Genomic DNA, 19,305 nt, shown 5'->3' with positions numbered 1-19,305 from the left:
ACATCTCAGGCTGCTAATGAATTCAGCCGCTGGCACACGCACTTACTGCTCCATTGTGTCGTTTGATGTGGAAAAGAAAACTTTAATTTTCTTATTTAATTCAGTTCTCTCAATTAAAGTGATACGAATCTGTCTTAAACCCATAATTTCCCTTTATGAAAAATGCATTGACCTGGAGAGAAGGTGTGAAGCCGCCACATGTAATAGCTTTTGAAAATGAATAAATGAGGGTAAAACCACAGGCCTGCGCTGCCGAAATCCTCCTGTAGATAAATCATAAACAGCTCAAATAAAAATAGGTCAGAGGAGGTGATGTGATAAACCAACGTGACTGAGGTAAAGATGCACAGCTTTCATCTTATACAGTATTATCACATGATTTAATATCGTTCCCTGTGAGACTAATAATTCATCATCACCACACAAACCAGGATTAGGATCAGGATCTTTTTTTCACCTTAAAGTCCATCAGATTTAATGTCTAATACATTTATAGTTGCTTCATCTGTGCTTTGATTACTGGTTGTAATGCAAAATCAATTTATATCCAAATCATTCATTTCTATGCAGTTCTATTAAACCCGCTGCCCCTTCTACAAAAACATTTTTCCTTACATATCATAATGCCTCCTCACTTCTCTCTCTCATGTCTATTTAATATATTAAAACTCCAGCAGAGAGAGAAGCACAGATCTGTATTAATAATTCAGCTGGTGTGTGACAACAGCACAGGGCTGCAGAAGGAGCACCGGAGAGTTTGATTGGCCTGGTGAAAGCCCAACCCAGCAGATTCATTGGTGGAAATCATCTCCACACTCCCAACCACTAAACACTAAAATGACTCGGGTAAAATAATATCGCGGCACTCTGCACTCCGTTCAGCCTCACGGCTCCTTCTTTGCGCCCTGTATTCCTGCGATAAAGGATAACCTGAGAGGAAATCCAACTGGAGCGACAGGACAATCCCTTTTATCCCAGAATAACTTTGGGTTTTTTTTTGTGTGGGAAGAACCAACGAGGATAAAGTTGCAAGAAGTTCGCACGAAAAGGACACTGATATTCTTCAGCTGCAGTTTGACTGTAGATTTTCGGGGTTGAGAAATTTAGTTTTACGGTTTTGTTCAGCGGAGTCTGGTGAGGTCTGAAGAGGCGTCTGGCAAACTGACTGTTTAGTCGCGATCACCTTTTTTCTAAACTTTAGCGGGGAGAGGCAGTGAGCAGGATTGCCTAACTTTTTTTTTTTTTTTTACACCACGTCTGGATTATCTGATCACTGCCAACAGATCAGGTCACCGTTTAGAGGATTCACTGACTGATTTGCGATTTCAAAGTGAAAGCCGAGTGGTTTGTGGTGTTGATATATTGTACACACGCGGCTGGTTGTTGTCCATCAAGTGTACGGCAGATAAGGTGTGCGATAAAAGACTGATTCAGCACTGAGAGACTTCGGAGGTCTATTGTTTTGTGCGCTTTCTTCTGAAGTTAGTGAAAAACAGAGCGACCCTGATGTTCGTCAGGCTGACACATCCTGTGCAGATGATTTAGCACACAGTCATCAGTTCACTGTCTGTGTTAAGGTAGCGAGGCTCTCTTCACTCAGACTTCTAGTGCGCTCTCGCCTCCATCCTTGGCGCTCACACACTGGACTCCTGAGACCATCCGCGTGCGGAGGAAAAGAACAAAAACCCTGTTTTTCTCCCAAAGAGTCCTTCTCCTCTGACACAAGCCAGTCAGGTGGCACTGACCCAAGCTGTTGTGATGCATATTCCCGTAGAGCCGCCCACCACCAGACGGTTCACGCCGCCCTCCACGTCCTTCCCCTGCAGTAAGATTGGAGACGGCAACGGGGCCATGGCCACCCCGGGGCCCCTCAGGTCAAGACCGGACACCAGGAACGTGGTGGACGTCTTGGCGGACCACGCCGGTGAGCTGGTCCGGACCGACAGCCCCAACTTTCTCTGCTCTGTCCTCCCTTCTCACTGGAGGTGCAACAAGACGCTGCCCGTGGCTTTCAAGGCAAGACACATGGCTTCTAATTATCATTTATTATATTTTCTTTTTAATTACCCACACTGCGGTTTTCTTACTGTAGGAAATGCACGAGAAAAAAAAACTTAAAAAAAAAAAAGATTTAAGAACACTGAGACACACTTTAAGAAGGTAGTTTAATTGCATATATTTATAAATGAGAGTGGGCTTTGGAAGTTGTGCTTATATTGAATTTGTGTAGAATGCTAAATTATTAAAAACGCACAGATAAGCTTTGCTTTAAATAGCTTTAAACTGCACTTTCCAGAATTATAACATCCTAAATCGGGGCAGAAATTGTTCGGCTACAGAACAGAGGTCTGAAATTACAAGATAGAGCTGATCTGTTTTTTTATTATTAGATTTTTCTGAACTATATTTTATTTGGATGCTTTATAGGTAAATATTTGTGGCCTTTGTCAATATTAGGCCTTGTTTTGCGTAAATCATGTGTTTGGCTCAGATCCGATAAGAACACAGGGGGAATAAACAACAGTAACACAGGAGGAAATGAAATGCATGTCATACAGATGTTTGTAAAATTTAGATTTAGATGTAAAACAGGCTTCGTTGGAGGTGTCTAATTTAGGAAATCTCTCAGCTGTACAATTATCTTTATTGTTGACATTGTGGTGAAACTGACGATATTCGTGTTTAATATTATGGCAGCAGGATGCGGTTTTACGCGCGCAGTTGTGTACATTTTGGTTTGGTGACCTGGAGTGACCGCTCGCTGTCTCCTGTGCACAGGTCGTGGCTCTCGGTGATGTTCCCGACGGGACTCTGGTCACCGTGATGGCCGGGAACGACGAGAACTACTCGGCCGAGCTGAGGAACGCCTCTGCGGTAATGAAGAACCAGGTTGCCCGCTTCAACGACCTGCGCTTCGTGGGCAGGAGCGGACGAGGTGAGCTGAGCTGCAAGTCTCTGCCTCTTTCTCACCGCATACACTCATACACACGCGCACACACGCGTACACACACACACACACACACACACACACACGCACACACACACACACACACACACACACACTTAGAGAATGGTAGTCTCTGCTTGTATTGTCATTTGCAGCAACATTTGGAAACGCGCTTATATTAATAATAATAATGGATCATATTTCTGGGTCTCACTGACAGCTGACAGCGTATTATTATTTTTTAGTGAATGTGAATTATTGTTAAAACGTCTTGGTCACTAGATATGTTGCACAGACGCACACATAAGAAAGTGGTATCCATTATGCTCCTTAAAATATAGCTTTCAAATGACTTTCTGTCAGTTTCGGCCTGATCTCTGTTGCATGTTACAAAGATAAAAACCGCAAATGTGGAATCATTTAGGTGTGGGTACGGCGAGTGCCCACACTCTGCCAACTGACGTCCATGGGTGTCATCCGAAACATCTGGCTTGCGTCACGGTGCACTGTTGCGATGTGACTATAGTCTAACTTTCCTAATCCAAGGAAATAAGTCTACAAATAATTATGCACGTGATGTCAATCTGTGGGATGGATGAAAAACCACCTTCTACAATTCATGCCCCGGAGGCAAATCTGCCAGAAACGATCCCCGCCACCAGAAAGCTCGAAGCCTAAAACGCACTAGATTTTCATTGGTATTGCGTTTAATTGCTCTAAGTAATAATGATTTTAAAGAAAATCACATAGCGACAGGCCTGTTTGCAGGATGCTGTGGTTAATGCATGGGCCTGCTGCAGCATTTTTGTACTATATTGAGAAAAATCAAAACCTCTCAATTTTCAAAGCTAAATAACCAAATATCCTGAACTGAAAATAACTTTAAACGCCTGATCGCTCACAAACACCTTCATCTGGAAGAGACCTTCATATCAACCCTCTCAGAGCCTTTTTTGGCCTTCCCCCGGCCTCTTCTTATTTCCCTTTAAGGTTAAAATAAGCTTTGATTTGATGAATGGAAAATGGGTCTCGTCTTGGAATTAAAAAGTCGCCCATACCTTTCATTTCTGTAGTCAATTACCCCACCCGAGGATTCCTCCTCTTTTTTTTCTTTTCTTCCCACGCAGTCTCTTTTTAACAAGAGATGCCTTTCTCAGAGCTGCTGGGGACGAGCACCGGACCCGCTGCGTGATGCAGCCCTCCTCCCCTCCTGCACGGACTTTGATGCAGATGGGAGCGAGATCCTGTCTTGTTGAACAATAAACTATTGCTGTAAGCTCTTTCGAATAATCTGGAACACATTCTCTCAATAATCTAAATCATACCCGCAGTCAGGCCATCAAAAGAGGTGGTCTCCGGCCTCTTTTCTTTTTCTTTTCTTTTTTTTTTTTTTTTTTTTAATCAAAAGGCTGGAGCGGGACAAAAGCCGGTGATGATTTGAGTTTGAACAAGTGAGGTATTGTTACAAACAAAAAGGACAAAAAATGTTTTACAGATAATTGGAAAAGGCCCGTTCATAAAGTGAAACGTAGTCCACAAATCTCATAGTCATGTTGCTGTGCTGCAGGAAAGAGCTTCACTCTGACCATCACCGTCTTCACCGGACCGCCACAAGTGGCCACCTACCACCGCGCCATCAAAGTCACCGTGGATGGACCCCGGGAACCGCGCAGTAAGTAGATACACACACTCTTTCCCTCTCTCTCTCTCTCTCTCTCTCTCTCACTCACTCACACACACACACACACACACACACACACACAAACACACCAACACTTCTCTTGTTTTTGCTCAAATACATTGTGGTGTGATGTGAGCGCTGCAGAGCCACCCAGTCAGAGCAGCTACTGCTGATTGTGAAAGCGGGGGTGTCAGTATTTCTACATGCTACAACAACTGCACTGTGAGAAAGTTTGATAGAGTGTGAGTGTGTGCGTGAGTGTTTGTGTGTGTGTGTGTGTGTGTGTGTGTGTGTGTGCGCGCGCGCGCGCGATTATCCATCACGTTGTAGAGGTAAAAATCTGTTCACAAGGTCATGTGCAAAAATACGGTTTCCACTAGATTTATTTCGAGGTTAAGACTTGGTTTTGGGGTTAAGATTAGAATTAAGACTAGGTGGAGGCTGGGGTTAGGCATGCAGTGGTTATGGTAAGCCTCTAGAGATTGAATGGAGCGTAGTATATTGTCCTCATATGTATAGTAGTGCAGGTTTCTGTGTATGTGTGCGTGTGTGCAGCATGGGCACAGAGACGGGCCTAGTCAGAGGAAACTGTAAAGCATATTAAGGCATAACCCAAGACCACTAAGAGGAGCTGAGTGAGTCTCCAAGCCGCAGGTGGCTCAGCTCAGTGGAGTCCTCCTCCTCACCCACTCCTCACCCCTACCTTCCCCAGTGCTGGTCAGAGGGGTCCTACCTGCCCGACCACATAAGTGGCTCGTTGATTTAACACAGGGCAGACTCTGGCCACTGTTAGCCCTGGCGGGAAGGCTCGTCCACTGAAGCTGTTAGTGCCACCATCCAGCCGCAGCTCCATTCTCATGTGGTTTAAAGGTGCTGGTGTGAGGGAAGGTGGAGAGCAGTGTTACTCAGATGAGTCAGTCGCTGAGGGCTGCGCGCATGCATGAATTTTTTTGTGAGCTCAAGGTGGAATAGATGAGATGGATAGGATTTCATGAGCTGCCTATGGAGGGATGGTGTTTAAAATGGTGCTAGAGTGCAGGGTTTTAGAGGTCTCTGAACGGATAGGGACAGGGAGGATTTAGCCCAGTCAAAACAGACCACAGCAGGGAAAGAGAGAGCGGTAGCAAGTGCCACATGAGGAGGGAAATGGTTGGCAGAGAGGGAGCCGAGGGGCACACCCCCCCCCCTCAGGCTATTTGCAGAGGTATAAAAGAGAACAGTGACTGCAAAGGAGGGAGGGACAAGATAATAATAAACACTGTGTCTGTCTCTGTACGTGCATAGTTTCAATTTGATTGTCTTTTGCTTAAAGGAAAGAAAAAAGAAAAAAAAAAAAGCTAAAAGTGTGTGCCTGTGCATAAATGCATTCTCTCAAGCATCTGCGAGTGTCTCGGCTGGAAATAACTGTGTACATTAAGATTGTCTCCTGTCTGTCTGTCAACATGTTACGGCTTCAGCTGAGGCGTCAGAGTGGCCGTGCTACTTTTACACTGGCGCGGGGTGCTATAAAGTGACAGTTTAATATAGGGCAAGAGGAATTTAGGGCTCCATTAAACTCTATTGCATGGTGCTGAGAGGAAATTCATAGAATGACAAAATAAAATAAACTTCTGCAAAGCCTGAATTTAAAGAGTAGCTCTGAATATGATTTCACTTCCTTCAGATTAACTCCCTTTTAATGTTATTATGGCTGAAATACTGAATCAAAGCTTCTCTGAAATATAAACGATACATCCAGTTACTCTTCAGTGAAAACACATCCAGCACCAACCAGGACGTTCAAACAGATAATTACAATTAATTGAATGAAGCATTTAGAAACATGGCATGTTTATATTGTTCATTAAATTGGTTTGAATGAGCTGTCAGATCTGAGACAGAGATTAGTTTTCAGGCCAATTTAGTGTTTTCAAGAAACTCAAAATAGAAATCACTCGAGATATAAGCCTACTTGAGATGAGATAAAGAACCTCTCATATTTAAACAAGAGGCACATTCTAAGAGTATAATATCAGTCATGACGCTGCACAGTCAAAGCACAGGAACACACACTACCACATTCAGACATTATTAGGACCATAAAAATAATCAGATTCTTCTCTAACCACAAGGCACCACATTATATCGGCTGTAGGTTTGGAGCCAAAGCAGAGAGGCGCTGTTGCCAACACATAAAACTAACAGCATTTTTTCATTAGCAATCTCATCCTCAGAGACAGTTATATATTCCAAAACTGCTTTGATCCCCTCCTATTCTTCATTAACAATGCCACACAATGTTGCCTGTACATCTCAGCTTTAGCATTCATAGAGTGCAGACAGCCTGAAGCCAGACTTGGCTGTGCTGTGTTCACCTGTCCGCAGGCTGGCAGGCTGCGGGGCTGGCCTGCACGGGGCTTTACAGGCTGTTTGTGCAGGGCCTGCATTTGCATGGCTGCCAGCCGAGCAGCGGCAGGAGCTGGCACCGACGGGGAGGAGGTTTTATTAATGTTTACTGATCCAGTCAGGAGAACCTGATGGACAGGACTGCGGCGGTGGCTCGCCTTCGGCAATGTAACAAAGGACACCGTGCTTTCTTAAAACATCTGAGTCGTAGAAAAGATATAGATGAGCAAGCACATGTACACACACACACACTTACACACATACATGGACATAAACACACACATAGAGAGCATTCTGTCCCTGAACAGAAACTAGGCTAAATGTTCAGCTAAGTATTTTTGTCTTCCTTGCTGCTGATTTCCTCATCACACATCCGGCATTCGTCACCATACCCCTTCCACCCCCACCCCCCGTTCTGTCTTTCATTCTTTATTATTAAACTTCTGTCAAGGCCAAACTGGAAACAACTGTTGCCACTGTTAATGAAAAATCTCCCACCACTTCTGTCTTAACAACACGCCAGATCAAACAGCAAGAGAGAGCATGCCAAGCTAGAAATATAAAAGTAAAAAAAAAAAAAAAAAAAAAAAAAAAAAAAAAAGGAGAGCAGATGACTTAAGTGTCAAGACCCTCCCTGCTTGTTGCCGGTATCAGATGCCTCTGCAACACCGCTCACACACTTGATGCACCCTGCAGGGTTATTCTCAATTAATCTCACAACTTTATTTTTGGTGCCCTTCTCACTCTCTCACTTATAAATGACATCAGCCACTGCCTATTTACCCATGAGGGAGGGGCCGTTTGTATTTCGGTATCTCTTGACCTGAAACAAATCAGTCCCCAGGAAGAAAAGATGAACTCACTACAGGTCAGATGGATCGAAAAAGGGTTGGAAATATTTTAAGCTTGTGAAATACTGTTCGGAAATAATATGTACAGCATGGGGAGGTATGCACCCCCCGCCCCTCCCCCCCTCCCCGCCGCTCTCCCTCGCACACACCCTATCCCCCCCCCCACACTCTATCCGCGCCTACCACCCCGTCCACATCACGCCCCCCTCCCCCGCCCAGAGCCGCCCACCCCTACCGCACCCCATCACTCCCCCCCCGCGCCGCCCCCTCGACCCCCACCCAACCCACCACCCCCCACACCGCCCGTCCCCTCCAACTCTTGTATTTCTTGGCCCTCCCCCGCCCCCCCCTGCCCCCTACACCACCCCAACCTCACCCCCCACCCCCCACACGCCCCCCCCCCGCCCCCCACACCCTCCCCCCCCCCCGTCGGGCTCCCTGTGTGGGTGCGGCCGCCGGTGGGGCCGGGGGGAGCGATGTCACCTTTTTTTTGAGCCTGAAGAAATTATTAGCATGACAGTGTTCCAATGCGTCAACATGTAAATAAAACATTTTCACTGAAAGTCAATTCTGTGAATGTGTGGAAAAAAAAAAAAAAAAAAAAAACACTGTGCAGACCTGCAGAAAAGATATGAAGGTTAATAAAACGATTAAGAATGTGGAAATAAAACTTGTGCATGAATGATTTTGAAATTGAGGTAAAAAATTTATTTTTGTGAATATCTGAGGACAGATTGAGCGGCCAATCAGAAAACTACATTTTTAGAGTGTACATCTAATAACTGCATACATTCAGATAGAGCTCACACACTCACACCCGCAGGCCCACGCATCCACCAAAATCACACAAGTGCTGTCGTGTTTTGCTGCCTCTATTTGCTCGGCTGGGTGTGTTCACACTGCTCCAGGAGGAGAATGGCAGGCGTGGAGGTGGGGTGGGGGTGGGGTCACAGCAATGGGGGTGCTTGTTGGAGTTGGCGGGTTGATTCTATTTGCATTTGGCACACAGACTGTACAAAGTATGCAAATAGACAAACAATGACATTTGCTGTGTTATTTTCCCTGCGATATTGCAGTCTCTCTGTAAAGTAAACAAAGAGATAGCATGCACGTTGTTGTGTATATATTTGCGTGTGTGGGTGCTCGGCTCATGCACCTGCCAGGTGCGTCCATCTCTTTAAGTCGGCCCCACGGGCCACGCCCCTGCTCCACAAATCACATGAAAGGCTCACCCTCGGTGCGAATTGCTCTTCTCAAAGGCAACTTTGATGTTTGAAAATGGAGATGGGTGTCTTTGAAAGAAAGGCCTACAGGTGTATCAGTGCCAGGGGAGGGGAAAAACAGTGGCATGTCTGACGATGGGTGCTTTCCTGACTGCTAATGGCTCACCATGACTCCCAGATGTATGACCTGGAGACATAGTGGCCTACGCACATAATCTCTCTCACACACACACTCACACTCACACTCTCTCTCTCTCTCTCACACACACACACTCACAGACACACACACACACACACACACACACACACACCCACACACACACACACACACACACACACACACCCACACACACACACACACACACACACACACACCCACACACACACACACACACACACACACACACAGCGGCTAGCCTCAACAATCAAACTCATGACCACCTACTTTATGATTTAGAAGAGAAGACCGTCGCCTCCGTACCACTCACAGACAGATGGGAACAGATAAAGCGGAGATTTTATGTCTTCTCCAGAGAAATGACAGTCTTTGGCGTCTGCAGTGAGTTGAGGCTGCCGACTGTGGCGTTCCTCCTCCCTGGGGACACTTCAGACGCGTCACATTTGGCTTCAGTGATTAGAAGTAGAGCAAATATTGGTCAACTGATAAATCCACTGGAATGCAGCAGTGCAAATTGAATAGGACTGGACTGATTTCAGAGAGGAACTTGTGTGTTGGGACAAAACATTCGCAACATTCTGAGGTCTGAGGCTTGTGATTGGTGACGGACGAGGACAGTATCCTCCAGTGCTGATGCCCGATGTCTGCGCATTGCAGACAGCCACACACACACTCCATTGTGGACTATTTTGTGAGACTTTTTCATGTTGGATATGAGTGATCGCAGGACTGTTGTTGTCAGAGTCATTAAAGTGTGATAGCACAGACATGAAAGCATCTGTAATATAATCAAATTTTGTCGTGGGAGGTAAATAAAGGACTGAGATGGAAGCTCTTTGACCACTGTTGCCACCTTAACCACATCTAGAAGCTTTGAGGCAAACTCCCTTTGAGAGACCCCCCCCACACACACACACACACACACACACACACACACACACACACACGCACACAGCTGTTGGTAATCCTACTTAGGCTTTTTTTTTTTTACTTAAGCTTCCCTGTGAAAGCAGAGCTAATTAGTCTAAATACCTCAACTAAACTGAGATATAAACAAAGAAAATATAGCCATTAGTTTAATACAGGCACTTTTTCTCTCTTCTCGCTGCCTCCGTTTGCTCTTCGGCATGTTGCTGCAGCGTCACTGCACAAGTTTCTGCTAAAAACAGGAAAAAAGAAGAACATTGTCTAACATTTTCAAACAGTGTAATGTCGTCTCCTCGGGCCAGTTGACTGTCAGAGACAGACACACAATAGCCTCGGGGTGAAATACCCTTTCTTTTTCCGCTCAGACAAAAATTTCCACCCAGTATTTGCTGACGCCAAATAGAACAGCAGGACACAGTAGGAATTACCGAATTATTTACAGACGCCCCAGACAGCGCTTTTAATTCACTCTGATGATACAAGTAGAAAACATTTTCTAAGAATCAACTAAGAGGCTCGGCCAACGTCACTATTCAGCTCTATCCCGCTCTGTCTCTCCACCTACTGCCTACCCACTCCCCTCTAAACTCACCAGCCAAGCGTCTTTCCTGTTTACCTACCTATGAAGGGAAGTAAAATGCCCACTCTGTATGTGCTCACTCTTCCTTATTTACACTGACCCATACAGGAGGGAGCCATTACGACCTTTCAGCCGTAATTCAATAAAAGTTCCGATCTGCATTTAGAAAAATAAATGGCCCATGAGTGGAGGAATATTTTCTCCCCCACTGCATTATGACAATAAACCGTTTTCTGTGTTAGGGCAGTGGGGACAGGGGTGGAGTGGGGGGTGGTTTGTGGGAAGAAGGCACCTGCTGGTTACTGGAAAAGACGCTGTGTACCACCACCCTGCGGTTTGGCTATTTATTTCTTCAGGCCTTAATGGTTAGGAACAGTGAGCAAATAATAGGTGTAGCAAGATCTTTCTTTTGCTTCCAGAAGCGGAGAAGGTTGTAATCCTGTGGGTAAACACAGAGGGAAGCCTTGGCTCTTCAAAATAGGCTGGAAACATCACAGAGAAGAAGAGGTCAATCTTTATAACCCTCAACATTACTACATGAGTCCACTAACAGCATGATAACCTTAGAGAAAGTACTGAGAGTGAAATATTTGCTTGTCTACACAGTGGAAAATTCGCACATTTGACATTTCACACATTTATTATGACCCACCTGGAATATCAATTGCTATTCTGTGGAACTGTGTGTGTGTGTGTGTGTGTGTTTAGGGGCAAATGTATGCTTGTTGCACATTATTGTGAGTGAGCTAGTATGCACCGAGGTGTGAACGCGAAGACGTTTGACACATCTGCTGGCGTTGCATTGATGTATGTCATAGCAGCAGCTTGCTTTCCTTTCCCACAGCTTTGCAAGGCCCCCACCTTTCCCCTGTATCTCGCTGCTTAGAACAACCCGATTACCACGTACACACACACACTCACACACACACACACACACACACACACACACACACACACACACACACACACACACGCACAACAACCCCATTCAGCATTAGAGCTAAAATAACACACTCAAAGCAGCTTATTGCTTTAATATGATCTGTCACCGCAGCCAAATAGGCCTTCTGTCCTCAACAAGGCCAAAGCAGCAGCAGCACTGGGAAATCTACAAAGTCTGCAGGCAAGCAGCCAAAAACGCCTGAAAACAGCCCCGCTCATATCACCCCCAACATGCCTCAACTCCCGACTTACAGTTACACACACACACACACACACACACACACACACACACACACACACACACACACACACACACACACACACTGAGTATAGAAATGGTGGGACAAAAGAGAGATGATTGCTCTGAACGTGCTACGGGCCTTGATGTATTGTTAGAGAATCCGGGTGCATTGGGCCTCATTTTGGCACCCCTTCCCTTTCCTTGCCTGCCTCAACCTGTCTGTCTGGCTGTAGGGCTGCCCTTGTGTGGCCCTGCTTCTGGCCCCCCCCCCCCACACACACACACGCAAACAGACACGCAAATAGCTTTATCCCCTTATCAGAAAAGGAAGGCTGTGCTCTTTGCTCAAACAGTCTCATGTAGCAACTTCCGCTGTGAGCAGCTTGTTTTCAGGCCTGCGAGGGGGATTTTCACACTGATGATGTCCCCAGAGAGGCTGATGCATGAGCCTAAGGGACCAGATGATCCCGCAGCTGTTGCCACAGAGGGTGAACTACAGATAAAGTGTGCCAAAACTTTTGGTGACCTCCTCCTGAAAGCTTAGATGGAAATAATGTTTCCACAAAAAAACAAAAAACAAACAAAAAAAAACAAAAAAAAAAACTTGCCACTGTATTCAGTGCTGTCATATTGATGAATAACACTTTAACTCACACATAGTTTATGTCCAAACAGTTTGTGCATCCAATCCATGGCAATGATATAGTCGTAAAACTGAATGCATTCATACTGAAAGTATTACAAGGGTGTTATGTAAATGAGCATAAAGTAGTGTAATGTCTGTGTGTGGCTAGCATCGACTCATGGAGGCCCAGACGAGACAGCCACAATCACCAGCCAAGGGTAAAACCCACATCCTTCAGGGTCAGCCTCAAAACAAGAACTTTGATTTGCCCCACTGTAAATACCCAACTGCGTGATTGGTGGCCATGGGGATCACCGTGCCAAATACATTTGCTGCAGGGATGCTTTCTGAGCCGTGCGGTGATGCTCGTAATAGAATGAAAAGGGAAGTATAAGAGAACGTGGTGGAAAGAATCAGGGTGGGAACGAGAACATAGGGGGTTCAGGTCCGCTAGAGAGGAGGAAGAGGAAGACAGGTGTACAAGGCTTTGCTCAACAGATGTTGAAACGTCTCCAGTGTCTGTTGAGGGCAAACGGAAGTTTGCATGTAGGCAAGTAGGCCTCGCTGCAACATATGCTCAACTGTCGCTCCACATCGCACTGTGTTTTCTGAGGATGCCACTCTTTAGTTCACATCTTTGCAACACTCAACTTTCATTACATGAACACATGCAGCATGGGCTTCCCTGAGCAAAAGGGAGAGCTAGATGCATTTTTAGTTGTGGTAACTGAATTTAAAACAAACACAGTAAAGAAGCTAAAAAGCTAAATATCACAATCAGCTGCTGTTTTGTAGCCCTCATATTAGAATCAGAAATGCACCTTACACTACCCAGACATTTTTCTATGTAATCCTATACCATACTTACATAGACTTTACAGTCCAGACATAGTTTTCAGTGTTAAGTGTGATACATGCTCTCCAAATCAATTCTAGTCTGTTATCAGGGGCCTATCAAGTCCATTTATACGTCAAATACAAATATTTACACTTCAAATATATTCAGAGCAGACTTGGGCAGCAGCCAAAGCACGTATTGCCCTTTGCCATCCAGATAGAGTTTCACTTTGCCCCTGAAAAAGCACCCAGCCCTTCACTAAAAAGAGCTTGTGTCTAATGTGTCTCCCTTTGGACGGGAACATATGTTTCTTCCTTTCAATGGGGACAGAGACAAACAGACAGAGAGCGAGAGAAGTGGAGAAAAAGTGAGGGGTGAAGGAAGGAAACAGGTCATGCTGGGTGATCATTTAGCTGTGGCGTCTGTGTTTAAGGCCTGGCTGTCACCTTACTGAGCAAACACTGTCTCTGTGTTGACCTGATACGGGCTTTGTGGATGGAAGGCTGGGCAAGGCTCAGTGTAGTTTGCCGTTTATGTGGTCAGGTCTCACAGCACCGGGTGCAATCTCGTGGAAGAAGAAAAAAAAAAAAAGAAAAGAAAAAAAAAATTCATGCTTTCCAAATAACTTACACTTGAACCTATTTCAATGTGCCTCAAAGCATTGGGGCAAAAGAGCAAAGCAACATCTCAAGTTATTCTGCAGAGAAGATAAAACACTCTCAGGAAATAAAGAGAGACACACACACACACACACACACACACACACACACACACACACACACACACACACGCAGAAAACAAAGCGGGGCTGAGAACGGCACACCCATTTCTTCAAAACACAGCCATCGCCTTTCAGTACATCGTTAATACCAGACATTTTATATCAAGCATTTTATTCGTTCTTCATAGACTTCCATAATGCTTTCAGATGATGCGACCGCTACTCTGAGAGGAGGCTAGTAAATCTACAACCTTTAGCATCCATTTCGGGTCTGGGTGCGTATTGAGCGCTGCTGTTTAGGCCTCATGTGTGCATTGGCCCCCATCTCCCAGCTCTATCTTGTGGTTATGATATCATAGAGAGAAAAACAAGGGCATTCTCTCCTAAGTGCACCCTGACACATTAAATATTCATCCGACCACAGAAACCCCTCTGAAAAGGGGCTGGTGTGGAGCGCTCGCACCCCTCTGGCCCCCTGCCCTGTAGAGTAGATAGAAGTCAAATGTTGGCGGTCGGAGTGGACACACTGCGGCTACAGTCAGGGTCAACTGGCCAAAGACAGCGTACTAACACGAGGTTTAACTGGAGGATGCAGGTTCTGTTTCCTTGGCTCTGACTGTGATGATTTAGACAGTCATTAAAACTTTTCTACAGTGTTTCCTTTCAGTAAGACTCAATGTGCAGGGAAGAAGTAAAGTTTAAAATAGGGTTGTCACATGATTTAAAACCACATACAGGCAGATAAATATACACATTAATGATAAACAAACAGTTTAACACAAAGTCCGAGTGCAATTTAGACTAAACAGGAATCAATTTTTTTTAAATGAAAAAAAACAATGATTAAGTAGTTCCTCTTTCATTCGGTATTATCATAACAAGCTTCTTAATGTTTCGCAGAGTCTTAGCCCCATTCATATGGTAGCCACAAAGGTGACTTGCAAAATTCACGCAGATGCAATTAAAAGAAAAAAAGTTGACTTTTTTAGTAGCTACATTTATAAATCAAAACAAAATGTCTTAAATAAGATGAGAGAGATTAAAGTGCGAGGGTGCTGCCCTCCTGATAGCCTTATAAGTAAGTACAAGAGATAAAGGCAGAGGGACAAAGAGAGGAGAAGGGGAAAAGAAAGGTTTGAGCTGCCTCCCAGTTGATTAGTGGTGTTAACAGCGACTGTGTGGCCCTGGGTTAATGAGCTCCAGGCCTTGCTTGTTCTAATGAAGCCTCTGCTCCGCTAAAAAAAAAAAAAAAAAAAAAAAAAAAAAAAATCACCTTCTCACAGCCCACTAAACCCCCTACTGGACGCTATGAACAGTGTGTCGCCAAATGTGGGGTGTCCTTGCCAGCTGGAACCGGGCCACAGGATCCACAGCTAGGTGTGTGTGTGTGTGTGTGTGTGTGTGTTTGTGGGCAGTTGAATGATCACTTTCATCCCTAAAGAGCCAGCCAATTCATCTTAGACCACCACTGGCCACAGAAAAACTGACCAATTATCATTTTTTTCCTGCCTGTCTGTCTTTTTTTCCAACCAGAGAGCAGTGGGATGTATCATTTCCCTGACCTCAGCCGTTTGAGGTGGTGTAAATCTCTTAATAACTACACAAGGACACATATAGGGGCTATATTTGGAGGGCTGCTTCCCCTGGCCGCCCCTGCTCTGGCCTGGAACAGACAGTAGCCACAGTGTCTATGTGGCTGATGGAGCCTGGACCTGGCGCTCTGTGTGTGTGTGTGTGTGTGTGTGTGTGTGTGTGTGTGTGTGTGTGTGTGTGTGTGAGTGAGTGAGTGAGTGAGTGAGTGAGGGAGTGAGTGAGAGAGTAAAACGCTGGCCTTCATTCCTTCCATCACAGTTTAAAGAGAAGGCACACTGGCCGCATGCATGTGAGCGTGAATAAAAAAGATATTACAGAGTGTGTCAGGGGGTGTGTGTCCGCCCAGGATATGTTCCTGAGTAACGGCACGGAGCAAACTAGTAGGCCAGTGGATGGAATCGCACACACACACACATACACACACTCTCACACACACTTTGGCGTCCCAAGTCCTAATGCTCGGGAAAACAAACAGCTGGAGAGTGGCAATAGAACTGCTGTCTCTGCTCAGACATATTAGTCATGACTGAGTCTCTTTCTCTCTCTCACACAAGCAAAGTGCAACACAACGGTTGATCAGTGAGTGTGAATTTAAAAAAAGGACCTGAGTATTCAGTGCTGCACTCTGAACACAGACAGACACTGAAAACAAACTCTCTGCTGTCCGAAGTCAGACATGGTCTGTGTGCGCCTGCGTACCCTGTTTGTATCTGTATGCATGTGTGTTGGGGGTGGGGGTAGGGGGTGTGTGTGTGTGTGTGTGTGTGTGGGGGGGGGTGACGACGAAGATAGATATTTCTATGTAGTTCGTAAAGAGTGGATGGAGGGGAGGTGGTGGGCACAAACAAATGGACAGAGCGGTAAACGAGAGGAAACTTTACCCATGGGTCAGCCTCTGAGGGAAGATATATTGCCCATGGGTCAGTGGAGAGAAAGGACGGGCAAAATCCATATTGGTCCGTCTGCTTGCCCCCTTTATATAGTGATAAAATATTCAAATCCAGCCATTACTTCACATTAGGCTACTCTGTAGAGATGCCAGGGAGAAAACCACAGAATGTATACATGCTGGTTCACACACAGTTTTGGTGCATTGATAGTTACATTAAAATCTCTTCCTCCCATTAGAGGCAAAGCCCTCATCCGGACTCACGTCTGACATTTAAGGTGTGTTCACATGTGGAGCGTGGGCGCGTATGTGTGCATGTGAACATGTGTATCCGTACATGTAAGCGTACATGTGAGTGTCTACGCAAAAGGCATGATCAGAGGTTGTTTTTTTTTTTCTTACCATCTCCCTGAAGGGGACGTCAAAGTGATAAGGGCACTAAGTTCGTTGGTTAGTTTTCCGAGTCTAGATAAAAGAGATGCAGCAGATCTGCTTCAGTTAATTCTCACCCCCTGCACGCACACGCACGCACGCACGCACGCACACCTACAAAACTCCTTTCAGTCTTTCGCTTTCTGTCTGTTATGTTTAAGGCTGATGACTACATGGTTTGGTAGCCTTGTCTGGGTGTTTCCTTCTGACTAAGTGCTCCGTCAGTCAGACCTGTGTGTGTGTGTGTGTGTGTGTGTGTGTGTGTGTGTGTGTGTGTGTGTGTGTGTGTGTGTGTGTGTGTCTACGCACTACTTCTTGGTTTTTAAGCAAGATAACATCACTTACCTTCATCAGTTCACAGAAACACCTAATGTAACAACTTATAGTTTATTATTTCTTAGACTTTAGGTTCAGGGAAAACAACATTCCTCAAGCAATTATTTTCACCCACTTACGCTGTCGTTATCTGCTGATGACGCGGCAACAGGTGCAGCTTGGGTAACACTTAGTGTCTAGCCAATGTATTTCAAGGTCTGCTGACATTCTAATAATATTTTTGTATTTGGAAGCTGAAAACATGGTGACAGTGTCTCTCTCTCTTCCCTTATATAATTTCATCCTGTGTGAGTGTGTGTGAATTACAATGGAGGATATTGATGGTCTTCACAGTCCAAGTCAATTTCACATTAATTACAGTTTAGACAGGCAAAGAGAGGTTGTTTTGCCAGGACATGTCGAACTGCCCGGCTCCATTAATTAAAATAGGGAGAAGGAGAAGTTTTCCAAAAGGACTCCTGTTGTTGTTTTTGCTGTTTTTGTACAACTCTGGAAATATAAAGTGCCGTTTTGTGCCATTTTCCTGGTTGTGTAGGTGGCAAAATTGGCAAGTCCTGGATTCCTCTCTTACCCGTCCTCCTCATGTCACTTGTTTCAGGGCACAGAGTGAAGATAGAAGACCCCCAGAAGATGCAGTTCTCGGACAGGCTGTCAGAGATCGAGCGCTACCAGCGGACTATGCGAATAGGCCCAGTGAACAATAATCCCCGCCCCATCCACCAAACCCACCTCAGCACCACACAAGGTGAGGACCACTGATCTACACAACCACAAAACACATCCTCACCGTCACCACAACACTATAAATACAACTCATTTTAACTACCATCACTTAGAAATAAATACCTACTTTAACAAAACAAACATATTTAGTTTTATTTGGCCAGTGGGTAAGTAATCTGTAAGACAAATCTGTTACACATCAACTCAGTACATGCCATTTGCCCAGCATTAAACTAAGCCAAGTGCCCTTCATGTGCGTTTCCTCTACGGGGGGCTTTGAGTTCTGTTCCACTAATCTGCGAGCTGTTATATATGTTGGCCGTCCGAAGGGAAGCTCATGTCAGCTCTGTCCCCGGATGCCCTGCCTTGGTGGGTCCAGGCCCCACAGAGTGCAGGGTTGAGTCTGTGGCCAGGTGGCATGGCGGGTGCTGCCAGCCGAGCTTGGCCTGGGTGCTGAGGCTGGCCTCCGCACACCGCACACTACAGCCTCAGGAATGTAACAGCCGCCCGCTACCTTGGCAATCACGTCACTCTCAGACTGAGACTCAGACTGAGGTGGTGCGATGGAGGGGAGGGGGTTGTTTCAAGCATATGTGTGTGCTGTGGACATCTGCGTGGGTGATGGTCGGAGTGAGGATGAGTGTTCACTCTCCATCATATGTCAGAGCCACTTTAACAGGATGCCAGACATGAAAGCATGCACACTATATACACACACACACACACACACACACACACACACACAGCTTTCCTCTCTCCCGCCTACTCTCCAGTTCTCATGCTAGCTAATGAACCTCATTACCTTTGTATCAGCATGTTGCTGTGTACAGGAGGGCTTGTTTGGGAGCGCTGGGCCGTGTGTGGGTGGAACTCTATCAGTGTGTATCACAGTCATACAGCAGTGTTTGGCCTTGCGCTTAGCTTAGCCAGCGCTGAGTCACCAGTATGGTCCTATCTAACAGCTGACTGTGGAGAACACAGGGTCTTTTGCCCTGCTCCCCCCATGTCCTTACTTACTGTTGACGTTGATTTTGTTCCCTCGCACAGCCTGTGCTGAGCAGAAAACATGTCAGCCATTTTAGAAACACCATCGACCGGTTACGCTGAAAATAAACAGTGTGGAGCTTCAACACAATACAGCCACTGTGATGATAATTTTCTGATGGTTTAGAGTTTGGCATGAGCTCTGTACG

General features: G+C 45.5%; 1 protein-coding gene across 2 annotated transcripts in view; it reads left to right on the top strand.

The window, feature by feature from the left end:
• The first annotated feature begins 882 nt into the window (after positions 1 to 882).
• The window catches only part of LOC111225344 (runt-related transcription factor 3-like), a 28,814-nt gene continuing 10,391 nt past the window's right edge, over positions 883 to 19,305 (top strand). The window contains exons 1-4 of one of the 2 annotated variants that reach the window (XM_022750152.1): positions 883 to 2,016; positions 2,779 to 2,935; positions 4,515 to 4,619; positions 17,988 to 18,134. In XM_022750152.1, the coding sequence (XP_022605873.1) occupies positions 1,759 to 2,016; positions 2,779 to 2,935; positions 4,515 to 4,619; positions 17,988 to 18,134 (667 nt within the window). In that variant the 5' untranslated portion in view covers positions 883 to 1,758. The remainder of the gene's footprint in view (positions 2,017 to 2,778; positions 2,936 to 4,514; positions 4,620 to 17,987; positions 18,135 to 19,305) is intronic. The other variant, XM_022750153.1, reaches the window with a different exon arrangement.

The sequence above is a fragment of the Seriola dumerili genome, unplaced genomic scaffold (genome assembly GCF_002260705.1).
Source record: "Seriola dumerili isolate Sdu_G_001 unplaced genomic scaffold, Sdu_1.0 BDQW01000149.1, whole genome shotgun sequence".
NCBI lineage: Eukaryota > Metazoa > Chordata > Actinopteri > Carangiformes > Carangidae > Seriola > Seriola dumerili.
The sequence above is the reverse complement of the archived record's forward strand: the minus strand, read 5'-3'. Positions and strand labels throughout refer to the sequence as shown.